At 34.9% G+C, this 22,598-nt stretch overlaps 1 protein-coding gene across 1 annotated transcript; it reads right to left on the bottom strand.

Moving 5' to 3' along the window:
- Positions 1 to 1,985: 1,985 nt before the first annotated feature.
- Positions 1,986 to 22,341, bottom strand: ODF2L (outer dense fiber of sperm tails 2 like). Its single transcript, XM_042819485.1, is given in 20 exon segments — positions 1,986 to 2,114; positions 3,653 to 3,778; positions 4,639 to 4,801; positions 4,913 to 5,020; positions 6,980 to 7,039; positions 7,041 to 7,117; positions 8,224 to 8,328; positions 8,540 to 8,650; positions 9,400 to 9,535; positions 11,046 to 11,155; positions 12,375 to 12,560; positions 15,552 to 15,665; positions 16,603 to 16,674; positions 17,690 to 17,711; positions 17,713 to 17,747; positions 18,686 to 18,817; positions 19,685 to 19,805; positions 20,046 to 20,224; positions 20,942 to 21,097; positions 22,081 to 22,341. Coding segments are annotated over 20 exon segments (2,403 nt in total).
- Positions 22,342 to 22,598: the final 257 nt, after the last annotated feature.

The raw sequence follows: 22,598 nt of genomic DNA, 5'->3' as shown, positions 1-22,598 counted from the left end.
AAGTGTAGAATTCATTCACTATTCACTACTCAGATCAAATGCACCACGTAGAGCCACTGATATCCAATAATTGCTATCTTCCACACAGACATTCCTTAAGGATACAAGTATCCAGAGAAAAGTCTGAGATTCTCTTGTCTTACTGCAAGGTGCCCACCTTGTAACAGAACTTACAGCAGTTTTTGTGCCGTAGTTGGGAAAAAGATAAAGTTCTTAAATCAACCTTAATCCTCTAGTAATAAGCTAATGGACATTTGGATTTAAGAGAATAGGGCCCCAAGAAGCCCAAAGATCTATGCTTCTGTTTTAATTTGTGCGTTCCCATACATTAATACATCTAAAGCATACAGTAAAACAATAATCTTCTTCCCCAAATACTTTCTTTCCCGAAAACAGCACTGAGGCACTGATATGTTACCCTACATCTTATCACCAATAAAGAATTGCAGGAGCTGTGAGTTCAGCTCAGCTCTTAAAGGTCTATTAGCTTCAGGACAGTGCTTGCACTTAATTCTAACTGAAGCTCCCAAGCTCCAACTGAATATTGAAATCCACTAGTTAGAAAGTGAATTTAATCAACCTCAAAGCACCTTGTTCTTGATAACCCTGAAATCCTCGTGTGGGGAAACACAGAACAGTATACAAAGTGCTGACAAGCTATACCATACAGTTTTTAATTATTTTTTATTATAAATTGAATTTTCTAAGTGAACTAGAACCGCACTAAGTATCTTGACCTGATGTGTTATTCTCTCTTTAGGCTATTCCAAATAGCTCAACAATAGAGCTATGACATGGTATAATGAAATACACTCCAGTATTGTAAAAAAACAGTGATCCTTTTCCAGACAAACTGGCATGATTGAAGAGTAAAATGCAAAAACCAAAAACGTTACAGGAAGATTTGCTATCAGCAGATCTCACATATAAGTTGTAGTTTTATAAAAAGACTTGAATACAAGAAAATTACTATCAGATAGCAGTATTTGTTAGGATAAACGAACATTTGCAAAATAATGAAGAAAGAGCATCAACATTCTACACATGAATAACAACAAAATACTATGAGTAGCAAACATAGCATGCGTACACCAAGTTATGTTTCCAGTCAAAAAGAAATATTTCTAAAATACGAATTCTAAATCACATATACTTACCTAAAGGTACTGCTTCTGAAACGATGCATTAACAGTTCTATAAGTGTATGTTTCTCTCTATATTTATATAAACAGTTACTTCATGAATCAGAATTGTGGTTTGCTGGTTTTTTTTTCTTTATATTAGCCCCATATCAACTGAATACGATGACTCCACCACTTCTCTGGGCAGCCTGTTCCAGTGCTGTGTCACTCTGACACTATCAACACATTCAGAGCTATATTTATATCTGTATTTGAAATGCTTTCCTAATTATTGCATATTACCTAATTATCATAAGATATATATACTCCTCTTCAGAACGAGATGTAAGACAAAATCTGGATGAGATAACTGGCTGCAACCATTTCATGCAGTGCAGTAAGCACTAGGGGGAAGAAAGGAAGGAAACTTAATGCTTTCTAAATTCCTTGTCTTAATATAATGGATGCCATCATCTTGGGCAGGTAGCATGTATCTGCATTTACCATAGACTGAAAGGAGAGACAAAAATTTATAGCATTTGACCTGAAATGTGGTCATATACAGACCAATTTTGTATGCATATCCTACACTTACACACCTTTCACTACTATCATGCAGTCTGCCTTTTCACTTTATTCACTTCTGTGAATATTACAATCATTTCCATCAGTAATGCCACATAAATATTCTCTATGTCATCAGCCAGTAGAATATACAATAATAATCTGTGTATCTAGATCCATAGCAGAAGTTTTCTCAGAATAGAACTAAAGATACAGTGCTCAATCCCGCAAAATTCCATAAGAGTCAGAGCCAAATCTGGTACTGTTTCTTTATTATTAAAATTAATGAAGTTACAGAATTCAGCCAAACATTGTTATGTATGAGGTTTTCAAAAACTGCACGTAATTCTGGATGCTCTGGTTCTTGTTTTCTAACCTTTGTAGGCTGTCTTCCAGCTCTTTCAGGTGTATCTCACGGTGCTTTTCATCCTAAAGAATAAAAAGAAAGGCAACAACTTAGAGATAAAATGCAAATCAAATAACAGTGTAATAGAGTTAGTACCTACATTTTAGAGGCCTTATTTATCCATTAAAGTTTTCAGAGGCTTTACAAACTTGAAAAACTCAAAAGGACCTCAAGGTATAGAAGCCTTGCTTACGTCCAGTCAAAACCAAACTGAACATGCTTGAATACGTTTATAATCCAAAAAAGACCTAGGATAATAGAGGCTAACCTCCCCAAAGAAACAGATTATTTGTATGTTCAATATTAATGCTCCTCATTATAGAATGACACTCAATTTACTTCTTAACAAAAAAGGATATTATGGTTATTTACTTGCTAAGTATTATTAAATTTCATACTCCTGTTCAGCAGTTGAGACTTTCTGGGCCAAAAGACAAGAAAATTTCCTTAATTTTTTGTTTAACAGTAGCATAGTAAGAAATTACTGTGAAAAAAATATTTGAAACTGTATAAATTACTAGCCAATTTCTGACTTCGTTTTAATGTTTTTATCATAGTGTAAATGCAATTATTAGTTGAATTACACTCAGTGGAGATAAAAATAAGAGCATACCAAATGCAGAACAGTATTTCTGATGCATTATTTGAACCCTTAAGAGAATTTGCACTAATTTTGGTCTGTGATTTCAATTTTGAACACTTCAAGTCAGAGTACAGAATCATGTTTTTGAGGATCTAAGAATGAAAATGTCATGTATTGTCTCTTATTTATTGTAAAGAGCTTGTAGCTTATTGTCACTGATTGTTGGACAAGCGTCTATCAAAACTTCAAAGTCATTATTAGTAGAAAATGTGTTGAGATTTCCTGGATTAGTTGAAAGAACAGATTGGATGTAGCAAACCCCTTCCATCCTTCTTTGTTTTTTGGCTTTCAGAGAGTATTACCCATTTAGCAGAACCACGAGTTAAGAAGGTAAGCATCTACATATCAAAGCCTGGATATTTAACATCTTGTCTCTTTGAAAAAACAAAACACTCCTTTTCTGTTACCAACCACCACAACATCAGTATACAACTGAAAGCTTTGCATATATTCCTGCACGGTAAGAGGTTTTTAATCAAGGCAGGAAAAAAAAAAAAAAAAAAAAAAAAAGACAGACAGACAGAAAGGGAAAAAAAATATATCATGTTGTTATGAAACATTTTCTCAGATACAGTTATGGTTAATGAAAACAAGTTACCTGAGAAATTAGTTTCATACCTACTTTATGATTTTTATTTTGTTGGAAAAATGGCCTGAATAAGAAATATAAGCTCAATGTTACTCCAGTTATTTAGTAAGATAAACTGGGTATTTGTTAAAGCTGCTAAAAATGTCAATAGACAAAATTATTGTAAATACATTGTCAAGTTTATATAATTTACTGTTCCTCAGCACACTTTTTGTATTAATTAATAGTATTAATTATTAATCAATTGTGTTAAAAGTTTGGTTTTCAGTGAAAGAAACCTTATGAAAATGATGTGACAGTTTAAGTCATAAAAAATATTCTCTACTCACACGCTTAAGCGCGCAGAGAAGTTCCTCTTTCTCCTCCTGCCTCTCTCTCACTTCATTTTCAAGAACGAGCATTTTTGTCTGAAGGGCTTGTTCTAAGTTCGACATTTTTTCAAATTCTTCAGCCACCTAAATTCACATGAGAGAGAAATACCTTCACTTATATTTAAATCCTAAATCAAATTATTTTCTTGTACCTTAGCATTAATAGGGATATTTCCCCATTCCATCATTTAACGTTTCAGCTATTTCCCATACACAAAAACTATATAAACCTGGAAACTTCTGCCTGAATCTGAATGAAGTTTCAGTTTGAAAAAAATTATATATTTACAAGAGGGAGCACATTTTGCAACACATGTATACAGGTATTCCAACTCTTTTTTTTTTTTTTTTTTTAAACCGAATTATACTCACATAGCATTGAGAAAAATAACACTTTTTCCATGCATGATTAATCTGAGATGGAAATTACAGCCTCATACCTATTTTAATATCAAACAATACAATGCACTGAAATCTAAATTACTTCATTTTCTTCTCCATTTGAAGAAGTGTCTGCATCCTTTGTGTTAATAATAAATCTTTGCTTAATATTAAATGCATGCAAATCCTTGCTCTAAGATTAGAAAGATTTCAGCACTAAGTTCTTGTGGACCAGCTATTGCAAAGAAAATAAGAAAACTCCATTGTGTGGGATTTAATCTAAGCAACTCAATGTTGGTTGTAGCATTTTGATTTGTCACAGAAATTATGCAGAAATGTTGGTCCACTGAACTTTGTCATTAATTTCAATAGGCTTTTAATTCTACAAAGATACTGAATGGTGCAATTCTCATCTCAATAGAATTCCAAGCAACTTCTAGCATCGTTCCCTGTAAGCAAATAATCTTGTCCCATTTTTCTTCCCAAGCATACTTATTCTTTTAATGTCATTTTCAAGTAGAAAATTGCAATCAAAGCTAAGAGCTGTATTAAACCATCAGTACCATTTTTCTTCCTTCCTTCCAAGCAGATTCCAGTTGTTTGGTTAAACTATTATACTCCGCAATTTTCTCCTCAAGCTGCAATTTACTGCACTGAAGGCTCTCATCTTCTTTTCTGATCAGATATGCAAGTTCTTCATTTTGAAATTCCATCTTTTCTAGCATCCTTTGTGCAAAAGGGTTTAATGTGTTAAATTTCAGTACGGTGTAATAGCACAAATCAGTCAGTCCAATTTTTTTTTATTATTATTATTATTTTTTTTTTTTTAAGAATTACCTTTTAAGATGTTCATATTTCTTCTGAATGTTACTGTTTTCTTCTTTCAGGGAACGATTACCCACAGAATTTACACCATCTTCCTCCTGTACAGATAACAATTCCTTTCTTGTTGAAGGACTTATGTGAAAGATATCAGAAAGTAAATTAAGTATGCCTAATACAATCCAATCAATCTAGTTTTGAGTTCACATCTTATACTCAGGTCTTTGAAAGAAATAAAACACTAGAAATTTCTGTGAACACTTAAGACTGAAGATATGCTGTGTAACAAAGTGAAGTCCTAATGAACCACATATGCTGCTCATGTAACCTTGTGTATGAAGAGTTGGCCATGCCTACGTCCTTGTGAACTTAGGCTTTAGGCTACAGCAAGAATAAGTTTCCTCACCACTACAATCACAGGAGCCATAAAAACGATACAGGTTTTATATACACACAATTATTATGGAAAAACAGGGTTGTACTGACAAAGAATTTCTGACAGTATTATGTATAATCAAAAAAGGCAGCTGAGTTCATAAGAAGCAACTGAAAACAACAAGAAGCCAAACTGTCCTACCCATACTCAGCATCCAGACTGACAAACTTTTACATGTTTACATTTAAATCTTGGGAACAGTACCAATGAGATTATTGCTCTTGCTACCATCCATCAGCATGATATGAGCAGTAAACGGCCACATTTCCATTCTGGCACCATGATTTAAGGACAATCTCCATCATTTACTGGATTACATCAAGCAGTTGCATTCAGTAACTTGAGCAAACATGGCTGTTTGCTTATATAATCATAGGCTTTCTATTAACAGACTGATACTAAAATACACTTTCAGCAGAGGGACAATAAGCTGTTATTATTAAGCTGTGAATAACAATAAGATGTTCTGGTCCAGATGAGCCCAGAAAAGGGCTTCTGCACGTGTTCCAGTTTCTTCAGAAGGAATTTCCCTAAAATCTAATCATATGATTAGAATATCTAAAGGAGATAACCAAGATTTACTGCCAAAATTTAACTGCTGTTTGCTAGACTAGTTGTTATATTCCCCAATTATTTCACTATACTCAGGAGGATTTTTTTAATTTATTCATAAAAATAGGTAATAAAATCAAAAATACAGGCAATTTTGTATATGCACCTCAAAACTAATTATTGCTTAAGTAATTCACTAGGCAAAGATGGAATTATGAGTATTTATAATGACAGAAACAAGCAAATTTTGATGCTATAATGATGATAATGACAGGAAATTGGAAAAGAAAATCAAGATCTACATTTTAAAGAATAAAGAATGAAGCATGTAGAGACACAGAGATTCACTGTGTTTCAGCTGAAGTCAGCATGTCTTCCACACACAGGAAGATTAAATTTTTTTCCCACCCTACTGATTCAAACACCTGTGTCATTTGTGCTAGCAAATTATTCTCTTCCAACCCAAAGCACAATAAAACAAAACAAAAAGAGGAAAAAAAGCCCAAACCAGAGAAATGGATGCCACGGCTAAAGAATGCTAAGAAACTTTTAGATTCAGGCCTTAAGGAAAGTAAAAGCAGCAGCATTAACATGCTGCTAAAAATAGAAAATGTTTTCTTAAAGCAGATAATTCATTTCTTTTTATCTATCTTTATAATGTATTCATTAAAATCATAAAAATAAAATGCATAGCTATTTTTCTGAGCAGATATTGCCTGGTTTATGAATTAGTCATTAAAAAACAAAACAAACATAGCACTAAACTAATCCACAAGATATAAACAATAATTAGATTTGCATGTTTATTTCCAGAGAAGAATTCTGAAAGTCTTATCAGCACATGGCTATCCTAAAGGACACAGAGCATATTAGATTAAGGATACAAAATAGAAAAGAACAAATAACTAGAATTTCTTCTCCCATACTGCACGAACATAAACACACTTGGCAATACTTTCTCAGCTTCTGATTTATGAAGCAAACAAAGGAAACAACCTATCATAAGCACTAATAGGAAAAAATATTCTGGAAAATTTCTTCTACATAATTTCCTCATTTGTCTTTAAAAACTTGGACATACAAAGCGCCCAAACCCTGAGGGTTTTGCGTTTCTGTTGATCCTTTCCCAGTACACAAGATTTTCTTGAAATCCTCAGATTTCCTTCAGCTGCTTTCAGTAAACCACAAACAAGTTCTAACACCTTCAACATAGGCTCTGTTCTGTCCCTCACCTGCACAGTATCATCACAGTAGAAAAATGTAAGTCTAAAGCCATAAGCTAACTGTTATGATACCTAACAGATTTCCACAAAAGTAATACATCTAAAATTCTACATAAGTTGCATAGTGTCATCTGTTACATCAGAAAACCCAAAGTGACAGGTTCATTGCACAATTTTCTCTTATGACATGTGGTTGGAGACTCAGTGACACTGATAATGAACATTCACAAAATTAAACAAGCGTTAGCAACACCCAAGTTTTTATTTTTATCACAATAAACTGTAGAAAATTGCATGCCAATAGCAGCTTATGGGAAAAATTCTAGCTAAACATGTTTTGCAGTATTTGAAAAGACAACAATTGATGCCACCTAAAGCTGCATACAACGCCGCACAAATATTATTTGTGGGACCAGAAAATATTTTTCTCCATTGATGAATCAAGGAAAATAATGAGTATAAAATAAAATGAACATATGAGGTACTTTTTTTGAGAACTAATTCTATTCTCTAAAACCACAGCAGGCAATTGAAAACCTGACCATTTCAGCCATGCTTAAAAATATATGCAATGTTATGAGCAGCGAAACCAAGGAAAGTCATTTTCCTGCTACTTTTCTATGATGTTTTCTGATGCCTAAGAAAGCACAACCATGTTCCAGTATTCAGCTCCACCTGCTGAAAAAACTTAAAACTTGTCTCTGTATTGGTTCTTGCTCTTGACTGCTACATAAATCGAACTTACACCACTGAACAGTCTTGCAGTGGGCTTTTTTCCCTACACAACTTTCATAGATGCTCTGCCAAGAGATGTAGTTCAAAAATCATCAGCAAAACTATATTTTTTAAAACAGTGATGGAACGAACTCTAAGATAGCAGCCCAACCCCTTAGTCATTTGTCTTTGAATTGTTTTCTTCCTAGCTATTTGCAGTTGTGTAGTACCCTAAAAACACCCACTCAAAAGTTAGTAAAGCACTCAGTGCATTAAAATCAGATTTAACGTGGAAAAATAAAGAGCCATTACCTTGTTACTTCTATTAAGTGGATTGCAGTAACATCTGTAGGATCAACGTCCTACAGAACTGTTTGGGAACATGCTATATTACTGCTTACCTCATAGCCTTCTAAGCATTTGCTTTCTCTTATACTTTTGTTTTCACTGAAGACTGTTTTATACCTGAATTTCAGTACTTGTACTTCTGCTTGTAATTCTTGTACCTAGGACACAACATATTTTTACCATTTTTTTTTTTTTTTAATCTAGAAAAATAAAACTACTAGCATTGCTTCTATCATTCTAAGTGTTAGACAACTATTACAATCATCATGACAAAAAAATATGTTTTATTACAAATAAAACCTTTATGATTTATTCAAAACGTTTTATAGATTTAAAACTTATGTTTGAACATTTCAATATGCTATTCACCTGATTTTTATAGTGTTCAACAACATTTTCCTGTAGCTTGGTCTTTTCTTGCAGACATAGCAGGTCATTTTCTACAGAAATGTTACTGACTTCCAAAGCAGCAAGGGAAGCCTTGAGTAAAACATGGGAAGGAAAAATAAAAAGCAACAATGAAAGGCATTAACAGGTTGCCCAAGGAGGTTGTGGATGCCCTATCTCTGGAGGCATTCAAGGCCCGGCTGTACGTGGCTTTGGGCAGCCTGGTCTACGGGTTGGCAACCCTGCACATAGCAGGGGGGTTGAAACTAGGTGATCTTTGAAGTCCCTTTCAATCCAGGCCATTCTATGATTCTATGATATGATTAAAACAACTCAATCTACAATATGTTAACATCAAGTGACCTGAAGAAATAAAAAAGTAGTAACAATTACTTATCTTATAAGAAATGACAGTCCACAGCTCATTAATCAGCGTGTAAGAACATTTACTTTGGAAGATGAATACATACAAAACCTGGAAATTTTTTTAAAAATTGTATCAGTAATGAAAATAAATTCAATTCTTGTGTTTGTGAAAATTTATTTTATATTAAAGAGAATAATTTCCAGGAAAGCAATTTTATATCTACTGACTGTAAAACAAGTGACATCCTGGTTAAATAGCATGACTAGAAAATCCTGTTCCTGGCTTTGCCATAGATTTCCACTGATGAATTTTTAACACCTCATTCCACTTACTATTAAAAAAAAAAAATGGGTGACAACATTTATTCTGCAAGTTTGGGATCTCTAGACAGAACGACAAAAGCAAATTAAAGGGGTTAATCTGTAAATGCATCAGAAATGCAAAGCCATTCCTGAGTGATTTATAGTAATCTCACCTTTAATTTTTCATTTTCAAGATAAATCTTCTCATTTTCAGAGTTAACAGAATTTAGCTTTCCAAGAATCTCCTCACTAGTTTTTCTTCTGAATTCCTCCTTTCTTTCCAGGTCTTCAGAAAGGCTTGTGATCTGCCTTGTTGGATAGCAAAAAATTCCATGTAACATACAATGTTCCCACAATTCTTGCTATGCAAATCAAATTGTTCCTTAGGACGAAGTACTTCACTGCTCTTATTTCATACAAGAAAAGTAAATAAATACGTGGGAGAACACATTTAAACATCTAAAGAAAGCACTACCTGTTGAAACATAATTTTTTTCCAAAAGAGATGTGATCCAACAACAAAGTAGACCTAGCTCAGTTGTAAATAAATGTATTACCTAGAACACACAAGTGTACTTCCAAGGCAAATATGCATGTATCTACTGTAAAAAAAAAAAAAAAAACCAAAAAGAAATAATACTGAATTTAGAGAAGTCTATCAGACAATGTCCTAATAAGTGCATTTCATGTTACTTTAGGAATAGTACTTTCCATTATTAAAAACAATAATTTGCCATCTGTTCCTCACCTTTTTTCATGTTAATGAAGTTAAGCAGTGAGAGTTATTTCACTCTTCAGGTAGTCATATGGTGTCTAGTACCACAGGTCTTGATAGAACTGTACATTTCAATACAGACTTGTATTTCCAGTTCAAATAAAAATGGTAAAAAAACCAGCAGTGAGTAATAAGAGCACTTGAACAAAGTATCATAGATGTTTTCTTTTTCCTCTTGTTTCCTAGATGCCTACGCATATACAGTAGACCATAGCTGCCTAGACGGATTTTCAGCCTCACATCATTTACCTGTACTCCTGTGAAATTTTAAAATATGCTGAAAATATTTTTAGAAACAACAGATTTTCTGAAACAAAAATCAAGTAGTCAAGCCAATTTAATTTATGTATTTGAGTATGAATCAAGATCTTTATAAAATAAGCATTCTGCGTTAGTTCAAGCCTTACTTAAAAGCACTTACTGGTTTCTTTTGCTTTTTAAAATCAGAGCCCATATTAAAGGATATGTTATAAGATAACTGTCATTGTCTGAAAAACATGGCATATTCTTCATCTACATTTCACTGCTTGAGTAAGACTGGGCAGTTTTGTCCTGCTTTTTCAGACAAAAGTAAACTGTTCAAATGTGCATCTGCGAGGAACTCTGTCCTAGGAGGAGTGAGATATTAGCGGGACCAAAATGATTTTGCTGCCATTAGTCTGCAGTACAGCCTGGAAGCCCAAATAAGACATTTTTACGTTGCAACAGATGCAAGGGTTAAGACTCAAGCTGTTGAATAATTAAATAAATGATTCTGTGAAACAGCACAATAATCTCTAGCAAGCTCCAGCTGAAAGAAGCTATGCAGGGGAAGTAGCAAGTTCCTCGCTTCTATAGAGGAGTTATTTAAAAAACAAACAACAAAACAACTTGTGAAATGAAGCTAGAACTCTAAAACTTGTTCTGGTTTCTAGCTGCTAAATTCTGCTCAGAATTTTAATACGAGTACATACAATTTCTTGCATTGTCAATACTAACATGCTACTAAATACCAAATTTCTGTGACTGCAGAAAATGAATTAGATCTCCATTAGTTTAACTTACTTCTTTAGGTCTTCTGTCTGAACTGCTAATGCTGTCTTTTCTTCTACCATTCTATCATGCTGTTTTTTCCAGAGATCAGAAGCTGACAGGATCTCAGACAATTTCACTTCCTACAGAATACATTAATTACAAATCACATATCATAAAGATGCCATAAGGAGCACCATCTAATTCTACAAAATCTTCTAAACAAGAGCTATTTATTGGAGATCTATAGCACAAAGCAATGTAAATTTTGTCTTACTGTCTCAAATAGAGAACAAATAAACTACCCACATTTTAAAAAAATTTAAGTGAAATACAAACTTACTTTCAAAGTATAGACACAGTTAAACACAGGTATTATATAGCAACTTCAGAATGTACAATTATTTAAGATGAAATACTTCTTAAAACAAAATTGCCTCCAAAATATCTCTTCTACATATAAACCGCATAAGCTAATACCAAAATAAAATTCTGTCAAAGCATTTCAAGAATTAAAAAATACACAGCCATATAAGAAATGCAAGGTTTCTAGCAGTTACCAACATACTATCTTGAAAGTAAATGAGGTCCTTAATGGAAAGGAAATAACAGTACAACTGCAAAGCACTACCAGTTCAGGAGATAAGCAAATGCTACTCCTCTGTGCTGCTAAATGTAACTTCTTACAAAGATCAAAACAAATTATTAATCGCATCCAGATATACTGACTGGAGAAATACCCTTAATAGAGGAAAATCCTAAACAATGGCAATGCACAGAAATTGTGATAACACTCTTATTAGGAAATCTAAATAAGTTGCCAGAGGTCTCAGCGCAGTCCTGATCCATTTTTTCCAAAAATTACACACTGCACACAGGTAAAGGGCAACACAAAAGCCACCCAACAATTTGAAGTCAGGTGCTTGAATATTGTAAAAGCTCAAAGCAAGCAGCTTAGAAATAGAAAGCTAAGCGTCCATAGTGGACACCATAAGCTAATAAACAAAGGGAACCAAGACTTCAACCCCAATTCTTATCTGACAACATATCATTCTTTTGAGCTTAGCTGTAGCTCCACAAAGGTCTAAGAAAAATCAGAAGATGCATAAAAGAAGCTGATCAGACTCCACTTATTTACTATGAAGCATACAACTGCCTGAAGACATTCACTAAATTTTAACAAAAAAAACTGTGAATTCAAGAATGGTTTGCATGTCTCTTACAGCAAGCTTTTCCTTAACTGAGGAATAAATAATAAAAGACACAAACAATCCAACAACAAACTTTCCTATTTTACAGAGGCAAAAGTTTCCCAATTACTCAATTTAATGCAGGACAACACTGGTCAGTGTAATCACTCACACGTTCTCTTACTCTGGAGGTTAAATTTTCCACAGCTTCTTCAAAGCATTCAGTTTTTTGTTTCTGGGACCTGATTGCTCTTCTCAGATCAGCCTTCTTTTGCTCACTTGTTTCCCTCAAGGCAACCATCTGATGCTTGTAGTCCTCAATTTGAAGTTTCCACTCTGCTATTTTCTTCTCTAGAGTCTGCAGCATATTTAAACATCAACCTTATAATTCTGTCTCTGAGTTATCATAATGAAGAATGGCAATTGCATTTATAAGCTTTTTCCATTAATATCTCTGTATCTGAAATCTTCTGGTTGGCACAAGGAGTGTAGCACAAATGTTGACTAACGAGGCAAGAGAAATTACATGTAGGGAAATTTGTTGCAAAGATAAGCGAGATAAGAGGTTGAGGAGGTGTACAAACAGAAAGCAGCAGAAGCAGGGGGAAAGACATCCATCTAACCACACCACACATTCTTCGAAATGAATGCAAAATTTCTGCAGATGACACAGCACTGACACTAAACCCATCCTTAAGATGGGAAATAAGAGTGCTTACACCAGCACCTAGTTATTCATTTTGATGAATATCACCTTATGTTACTAGTGATGTGAATTGATGTAGTCTATGCTCTGAATCTATAGTGAGCAAGCACATGGCTAGGACTGAAGATCAGTAAAACTGTAAATGAAATTCTAACATGAAAGTCAGGTTTTGAGTATTTTAAGTCAAGAAGACAGGAAAGACCAAGGTATTTTTCTTAATATATGCACTGTGTTATAATCTGTTATCAAATGACAGTTTACCCTTTTCATGCAAGATTTAACTTTTTCTCATGCATATAATGGTACCATTCTAAAAATGAAATAGAATTGTCTAGCAAACAAACTTTTTCTAAGAGTTTCTTATGCCTTGTGTATATTGTATATATATGCTGTATACATACACAATAAAATCCACACTGGATTCTTCTTCAAGAATTTCAGATACAATTATTTTTAAAGGTTCTGTATCTTGCCAAAAACATGCACAAGCTAGTGGTTGTCAGTAACTTATCATAAAGTGCAAGTTTCATTCATCTCACTTGCTATTCTTTTGCCAAGCTACAGAAGTGTATATACACTAGTAATATAATTTTTTTCCTTAAGTCACTGATAAATATCCTAACTGTAAGAATGATTAGAAGTGTTTTTTTTTTTGTTTTTTGTTTTTTGTTTTTTTTTTTTTTTTTAAATAGTTGATTCTGGGTCTAACATGAAAGACCAAAACAGCACACCATTTACCTAGTAACCATGTTAATCTGCCAGATTTATCTACCAGTTGCTATAAAATCCACATATTATGCATCAGATGCTATCTGCCAGTACAGGTGCTGCTAATGACTCCAAAAGCTTATCCACAATCAATGGAAAATTTACACAGTTTGCCATGTGAAAAGTGGTTTACTAGGATTTAGTCTGAGATCTTGGCTTACTAGGATTTAGTCCCACTGCCCTGCAGTGAACAAGGACATCACAGCTAGATCAGGTTGCCAAGGGCTTCACCCAGCCTTGCCTTGGAAGTCTCCAGTAATGAGACACCAACCATAACGCTAGGTAATCTGTTCCAGTGCCTCACCACCTTAACTGTAAAACACTTTTTCTTCATATCCAACCTAAAGCTACCCTCCTGGAGCTTAGTCATTTCCCCTCATTCTACCACCCTGCTAACGAGTCTGCCCCCTTCTTTCCTGTAGCTCCCCATTAGATAAAGAAAGGCCACTATCAGGTCAACTCAGTGCCTACTCTTTTCCAGGCTGAACAGTCACAGCTCTCTCAGTCTGCCCTCATAGGAGGGATGTTCCATCCCTGGGATCATTATTGTAGCCCTTTTCTCTAGATGCATTCCAACAGCTCTTTGTCTCTCTGCATATAAATATATGCAGGAAATAGTTTTCACATAAAACACATGACTTGCAGGAAAAACAACTTCAGAGAATAGAGAAACTGAAAAATTTGAGTCTATGCACAGTTTTCCTTAACTACTGATTTCGGTAAATAACTGCTATCTTCTGTTACAACCACAGGGGGTCAGAATCACATAATAAAGAGTGCTTTGGAAATTATTCAGTGACCAAGACTGAATTTAAAAGGTGAATTAATTTTGTGAGCTACACCAATCTTTTTCCTAAGTAGTAACAAAATCATCTACAGGATTTTAGCTGTCAACTGATTGTAAAAGAAACAAACAACAATTTTATACAAAGATTCAATGAAAATACAGTTATTCATCAATTACTTTTTCCAGGTACTACTTAGTGAAAATGTAGTAATTCTAACCAATGTGCTATGTAGTACAAGAAATCAATTTTTATTCATGGGAAAACAAGGAACACAATCATACATAAGTGCTTTTTTCCCTTGCAATTGAGCTGAAACAGGTTCCTCAACAACTTCAAATTTGCATAATTTGTAGGGGATATGTGTGCTACTAAGAAAAAACTGAAAATTAATAGCATTATTTTGCAGCCAAGGTTTTCTCATTTATGCCTATATTCATTACTGGATTCAAATACTAAAATCTGAGACCGCTTTCAACTCCATTATCTGCCATCTGACCTTGTCCTTGATGTGGTTCTACAAACAACATCTGCTGCAAATGCCCAAATTTACCTTTTTTTAAAAAAAAAGGGGGGGGGGAAGGATTTCAAAGTGTGTAAGTCAATACTAAGAGGATTATTGATTCCTCCACAGTTTATAAAAAGAAACAGGTGTTGGTCTGTCACAATTGTCTCAAACAAATTGCAGTGGAAAACTCATTCTGGGACTTGTCTCTCTCTTCCTTAAGCAGTTTCCATACATTCAATAGGATAGATATCAGGCTTTCAGATAGTAAAATTAGGTGAATACAAACACTTCTATGTCGGCTTAAGCTTCATTAGCAGGACTACTGGTATGTATAAGTTGAAATAATTAGAAGAAAATTAACCCTCAATTAAGACAAACGAAGATAGATTGAAAAATATAAATGCTATTTTAAAAAAATTGTTTCAGATTTTTCTTAGAAAGTTTTCTTTTAAGTGATATATGAAATAATATATTTTATTTCATTTGATCAAAGCTATCAAACATATAAAAGACTTAACTCTTAATTTTGAAATAAACCCACAGAAGGACTTTTTTGCCTTTAAATTACAAAAATATGTTGACCTGTGTTTTCAGCTTTAATTCGTTGTTTTCCACTTCTTTTCTTTGAATCTGATACTGCAGATGAGCTTCAATTGCATTTACCGGTTTTGACAGACAGTTTTTCAGTGCATGTACCTAAGAAAGAGAAATAAACACAGACTTACTGGTCTCTGGAGACAATGCTATATGATGTAAACTTTATTCTTACTACTTTATTGCAGAATTTCCAACTATTTTTAACTCCCTCAAAAGGTGAAAAAGATAAAGCAGAGTCTACAAGTATACTCATAAACAGTAGCTTCGTAGTGATGTTTTCAGTGTTATCAATACAACTTTTCTGTAGAAAGCTAACAAAAAAAAAACCAAACACAAAATTTAAAGAATATCTGTACACTTATTATCTCATATTTAATTTAATTTTGTAAGATCAAGTGGGCCTGGATGCACTAACACAGAAATCCGGGCTAAACAAAAGTACATAAATAACAGGTCTACCAAAACTGAGCCAAACTGATGAGCTCTGCACTAAATAATTAGATGTGAGCTAACCTTCATTAGACCCCAAAGATCACCAACTGATCTAAGAATTACTGATATGTTTAAATCATTCAACTTCGAAGGCCTACATAAACAGCAGGGGAAAGACAACTTCCCACCAGAACTAAAGCCAGCTGATCTATGAAATTTTTTTGTAACTTAACTCTTCTGGCTTGCTTTAAATAAAATAATAACAAAAGAGAAGGAAATCATTTTACTCGTACAGACTGGAGTTAATGTTAATGTATCAGTGCAAGTGTTTACTGCAGATACCAGTAAGAAGAGCATTCAAAGTCCAAAGCCTTTAGTCTGGATTTATGGCCTTCCCAGAACTGTGGGGCATCAGCATTAAGGAAAATTTGTAATCAAAATAGGTGTGGATATGGTGTAGATGTTTTATGTATAGAAATGTCTTCCAGGCATCTTTTAATGCCTAGATCTTTGAAATAAATGCTTTCATCAAAACAGTAGACTAGAAAATAAGAATATAGTATACTGGGAAAAAACATTTATTCCAAAATAGCTGGTCACTCACTTTTTTAAGCTGAATCCTAGATGAAAGTTCTTTAATGTGTTCTTCTCTTTCTACTATCTTTCTCCTGAGACTCTTCATGAAGGGGAGAAAAAAAAAAAACAACAACATTTTCATGCCTAGTAGCACAGACTGACAAATATTTCAGTTAAAAATGACTGAGATTCCATTTTGTGATGATATGTTACAAATACTGCCATCATTTCTAAAATGGCAGAAACTATGGCCTGATGAATCAACGTTTACTTGAACTGTAGAGACCATAACAGTCTCTTGCTTGAGTCATGTCACTAAGACTTAATTTGAAGCATATTTCACAATTTCATGCATGTCCAATTGTTCTAAATACTTCTTACATTGCTCTAAAAAAGAAAAAAATCTGCTTTCTAAAAAAAATATAACAGGTAGTAGGAAAAATGATAAGAAAACAAATGATGAACAGAACACAGCACCCGTTCAGAGATTTTAAAATGCATGAATACAACATAAACATAGCCCTAATAAATATTTATGAACAAAACTCAACGCATTTTTTAATCACATAGCTCTTTATATCAGCTCTTTGCTCTGCTATTTTAGCTTTATTTATTAGTTCAGTCCATTCCAGATATTGTTTGATGAAATAAAGAATGGCTTTGAAATACAAGGGATTGTTTATTTAGGTTTTTTTGTTTGTTTGTTTTTAACTGATGATGTTGGGCTAGATAATCTTTGAGGTCTTCTCTAATTTTAATGAAGCTATGATCATTTTCTGCCCATTAATATAGAAATAAATTACAAGTTCTAGATGAAAAAAAAACTAGGACTCTCTTATAGGAATATTTATTTCATTTACAGTAACTGCAATAGTAGAGTCTACTCTACACACAAAACAATGTATGATGCATTCTACTCTGTAACAGAGGTGATGCCAAAGTCCAGCACGCATCCTTTCTAAAATACGCAATAATCAAGTGCTAGTAACGGTTCAATTGTATCAGTAAGCAGAGTATTCCCATGCTACTCTGATGTGAAACTGTATACCATGGCATAGTCCTTCTTAAGGTATCACATGGAATAAAAAAAGCAGCAGATATTTCAGTTTACTTACAGTATTGTGGGTTTCATTTTCACTTCTGTATCAAAGCATCAATGTTTTCTCTGTCTGTCTGCAAGACAAAAGCAGGAAACGTTAACAAATTACTTCAGTTTACAATTGATTTAGTACTTTGCTTCAAATTTGGCATACTACTTAGTTTATTTTCAGTTTGATACATATAAATATTAAAACTTGCATTCTTGTGGGCTATTTAGAGTTGGTAGCTTAAGCTTTAAAGATTCAATTTACTTAGCGCATAAAACTTCTCAGGGAAGCAAAACAAACTAGGGTTATTCCCTATGCCAATTTATTTCTTCCACCAAAAAGTAGTCTGAAAATCTTATGTGCTTAAATGTTATTTGAACACATATTCAAAAACAGTAAAAGCATTAGCACAAACTGTAATACTTTACAGACTAATATTAACTGTTAAAGGCTTTCAGTAACTTCAGTTAGATATAAAAATTTGAAGAATGAAACATAAAACAGCCTAAAAGAACAGAAAAATCAATCTATGCTGTTACCACAAATCTAAGAGAATATATGTAGTTATAACATTGCCAAAGACATTTTAAAATATAAAATTTGGAGGTGGTCTACACACACACACACACCCCCCAGCAGTGAAATTATCAGCCACAGAACAAGGGCAGAGCAAATCATGTTCTAAACCCAGTATTCTAGCACATGCTGCTGTGCTTGCTCTCCCAAGCATATTACACTCCATATCAGGAATTAGAACAGCTGCTTTTAATCCTTTTAAAATAAGTAGGTCTCTTCCAGCTGGAACTACCTCTGCCTAACTAGCTCCTGCACCCTGTCACAGCCCACCTGGCTCTCCAGGTGCATCCATCTCCTTAATCTCTCTGCATTCCCATTATTTTAAAGCAGTTCCATGTGGGGCTATCCTCTTTCCCTCCATTGTCCAGGTACTCAGAACCTGTCCTGCAATTTACAGACACATGATCCCTGGCACAGGGAACTAGTGATTGCTTTGGATCATCTTACGTGTTTCTGTTCTCGTCTTTGAAGTAAAAGCCATAAGAGTCTTTTGGTGGTTTTGAGTGCTGTTAACTCTTTTACCAGCAGATCCTCTTGTGTATCAATAACTATCATTTCTGATGTAGAAAGTTTACAAACCTGTTAAAACATTGTAACCAAGAAATTATACATGATCTGCAGTGCTCCATCAAACATTTATAACTAATATTTAGATACTGCTTTCAAATACAGATAGTAAAAATAAATAAATGATTGCAACATTTAAAAGTGAAACATCAAAAGAAACGATAGTGCTGTAGTAATCTTTAAACAGTATGCGAAACACAGAGGTTCCTCTTCCAGTCTAACAGAAATAAGGTATCTTTAATATTTGTTTCTGACAAGCACCCCAAAATCTCACCTTAAAGCCATCATGCTAGCATAATAAATAAATAAATACAAAAATATTATAATTTAAAAAAAAAAGACAAAAAAATGTGGAAACTTTGGAATCAAAAGGTTTCCCAGAACTCCTTGCAAAGAAGTCATCTTTTCCCCATCTGCATATAATACAAATATGGAAAACTTTCATGTAAATGTTCTTGGAGAAAAATTCAAATGAAACTCTAGGATGACAGTTTGAATTGATAAATTATTTTAAAAACATGAAAACCTCCCCCCAGATTATAGTCAGGCAGCACTGACTTGTGACTTGTGAATCTTTTTTTTTCTGCTAAAAACAACGGCAAGCAGGCTTTAAGGAACATATCTAAATAAGGTTGATGTATATGTCTGTCAAAGGTTAAAAGAAAATTCACACCTCTACTCTTTCAAGAACTTTTTTGTGCATCCTCTGCAAATGGGATTTAGAAGTAGGACAAGCATTTGCAGAGATCAGAAATTTAAGACTCTAAATTTAAAAAAACATCTGCAGGCATTGATAGAGATGATAAATTTAAACAATAATAACCATTTTAGAATTCAGTATTTAGTGTGTGTACAAAGTTTTGACTACGATATACTTACGTTTGTCATTCTACCAAGTATGTCTTTAAAAGTTGGCAACAAATTCTTTGCTGAATTAACAGCCATTACTTCAAAAATCTCCTGTGAAGCACCATTTTCATGAGAGGCATTTTCTTTCTCCCTGACCACATATGAAACAATAAAAAGAATTTGACTTTTGCTAATAAGTATGCAAATATACAAGGCTCATGCATAGTTAATAACACGTAATTTTACAACTATTTTTTTAGAAGATGCATAGTAAAGTCGATGGGGTATGGATCTTACACTTTGGCTGCTCTGCATCAGTATTCTCAAATACTTATTTAGAAATAAATAAAAAGGTAGCTTATTAAAACATTCCTTTACAATTAAATTTTACCTTTTCTCTTTGTCTGAAGCGCATCTTCTCTCTACACTTCCATTCAAGTTTTGTGGTATGTGATTTTTTTGTGAGCTTTCTTTAAGCAGAGGGGACAGTTCTGTAATCTGGATCCCGTGTTTATCAGGACGTGGCCCCCACACCTTCTTCCAAGTTTCCTCCTGCACAGTCGCTGCCAGCTTATAAACAATATTTTCAGTTAGAGTTTAATTTGTTTACAATGGCGCGGGTTCACTACCATGAAATAAGTACATTGCAAACAGGAACGGTGATTTTCTGCCCCCACTGTAATTGATCAGCATAAAGGGAATTGTTAAGAAGACTTCAGAGAATTGAGAAACGAATGGACCTGAATTAATCTTGCCTTTGTCTGGTTCTCACGTAATTATCTTTGCCACAGTCTATGAAGCTACTCCCTCTGTAGCTGTCAACAAAAAGCCTCATGCCATAAGACTGTCAGCTCTATGAAAAGCTAAAGATCAAGAGAAGTTTCTCTGAAATTAAAGAATGTTCAGAATAAACGCCCGTCTGTCAGCCTGCAAGAAGTAAAGGTTATGACTTCCAGAAGAGAACTGAGGAAGTCAAAGATGAAAAATTACATTTAATTTTAAAAGCTATCTTGGTTCTTTACTCCACAAGGTTTCCATATCACACTACTGCTCATATTTAACTGCTGTTAAATATGAATTCATTGTGATCTATCTCCTATTTTGACTTGTATGACCCTCTGAACTCCTTCCAACTTTGCAGGCATGTTTTCATGCATAGGACGTAAAAGAATATATATATATTTCAAGTATTTCTAATAAAGAAAATGATAAGACTAAATGTTAAAGATTTGCATAATAAGTTTATGTTCACATTGGTACTGTGTTTTGTTCTACTCATTTTCTTACTTGTTCTGGATCCTCAGATTCTTTGCTTATCTCAGTAAAATATATTCCATCTTGGATAGATTTTGTAGTTCTGTGACAATCATTTTTATATGGCAGAATCAGTGCACAGTGTTTTTCCTCTTCTTGAGATGTAACGGGTACCACACACCTTTTTCCCTGAAACATATTCATGATTATGCAGCATTTAGTACCATTCACTGTTAGGGTATGCACCTTTCCAGTTCAAGGCATAACAGCATAAAACAAGTCAGCTCTTCAGGCAATTCAGAAGTGTTGGGAACAAAGAAAGCTCACTTTTATGATTTCCAACAAGTGTAAAACCCTGTGATACCACTGAACGCACCCTCTGACTGACAGCTCATGTCTCATTTGTGAGGCAAAGGTGAATACCTGCAGTGAATTTGGGGATACCACGTGTCACAGCAATTCATCCCATTTGGAGGCAGCAGCAGCTTTTCTCTTTTCCTGATTGGGATCAGCTGCTTACCTTGGAGCTGCACAGGGATATGTGCTGCTCATGGCACAAAGTCCAGCTCCGGGATCTATGCGCTGGCAAACAGCCCACTGCCCTGCTCCCTTGCCGAGCACCAGGAAGGTGCCTTGCCTCTCCCATACCCGGCCATAACCAACTACTCCTGCTTCCACACCAAGTGATGCATCCTCTCCAAATGGGTTCAGCAGGCAGAAAGTTTGTATTCCTCCATATGTACTCCTCTTGTCACGTATTTGAGAAAATATGTACCAGAATTCTGGGACATTCTCCTACAAAATCTGGATGTGGAGTGTTTTATCTCAAACTCTTGCTGTAAGGCAAATAACTACACTCCAATAGTGCAGTTAACTGTTGTTGTTTTTATTTATTTTAATGTGTACTCACACTTAACATTTTACTACATGTTTACATTTTGTAGCAGGCCCCAATTTGAGTAACACAATCCAAGTCTCTGTATCTTTTTCTTACTTACAACCAAAGCTGGGCTGCTGAATTTAATTGCTTTCATTGAAAATGGCACCTTGGAAGGCTCAGTGTGAAATTTAATTCATCTTGGTTCGTCTATATGTTCAGGAAAGAAGAAATAAGATTTTCACATCGTTCTGGTGTGCCATTTTTCAAGCTTAACAGAAGTGAATAAACTTGCCTCGTTAACATCAGCAAGAAAAAACTTTTCCCGAGCAGCAGAGCCGCGTGCGGGAGCGGTGCGGTGACACAGCGGTGGCGGCGGCGGTAACGGCATTCTGCCAGCGCTGCAGGGCGCTCCGCGCGGCTCAGCACCCGTCGCTACCTGCGGGGTTACCCCAGGACGCAGCTGGATCCCACTGCAAAACACAGTGTACCGAAGAGAACGCAGTCCCGTCATAGATACAACACAACGCAAGCGAACTTTTGCGCAGGTATTCATGCCGCGTAAGGCTGTTGCTCACTAACCGCTTAAGCGGCGATGAATTCACAGTGAATTCAGCAGTCACCCCGAGGAGCAGCAAGCGGAACGCAGCCGGAGGAAAAGGCGAAGCTCGCAGCTGCAGTTCCACTCCCGCACGCCGCGCACAGCTGCAGGGCCCCGCTCCCCGCACCGTCACTCGACACGGCCCCCGCACGCCCGGCCCGCTCTCTCTCCCGCTCCCGTTCCGCCGACCCCGCCGACCCTCAGCGGAAGAG

Source organism: Centrocercus urophasianus, unplaced genomic scaffold, assembly GCF_019232065.1.
Source record: "Centrocercus urophasianus isolate 14NV4802_14NV808 unplaced genomic scaffold, USGS_Curo_1.0 seq_18, whole genome shotgun sequence".
NCBI lineage: Eukaryota > Metazoa > Chordata > Aves > Galliformes > Phasianidae > Centrocercus > Centrocercus urophasianus.
Note: the sequence above shows the minus strand (reverse complement) of the source record. Positions and strands in the feature narration are given on the sequence as shown.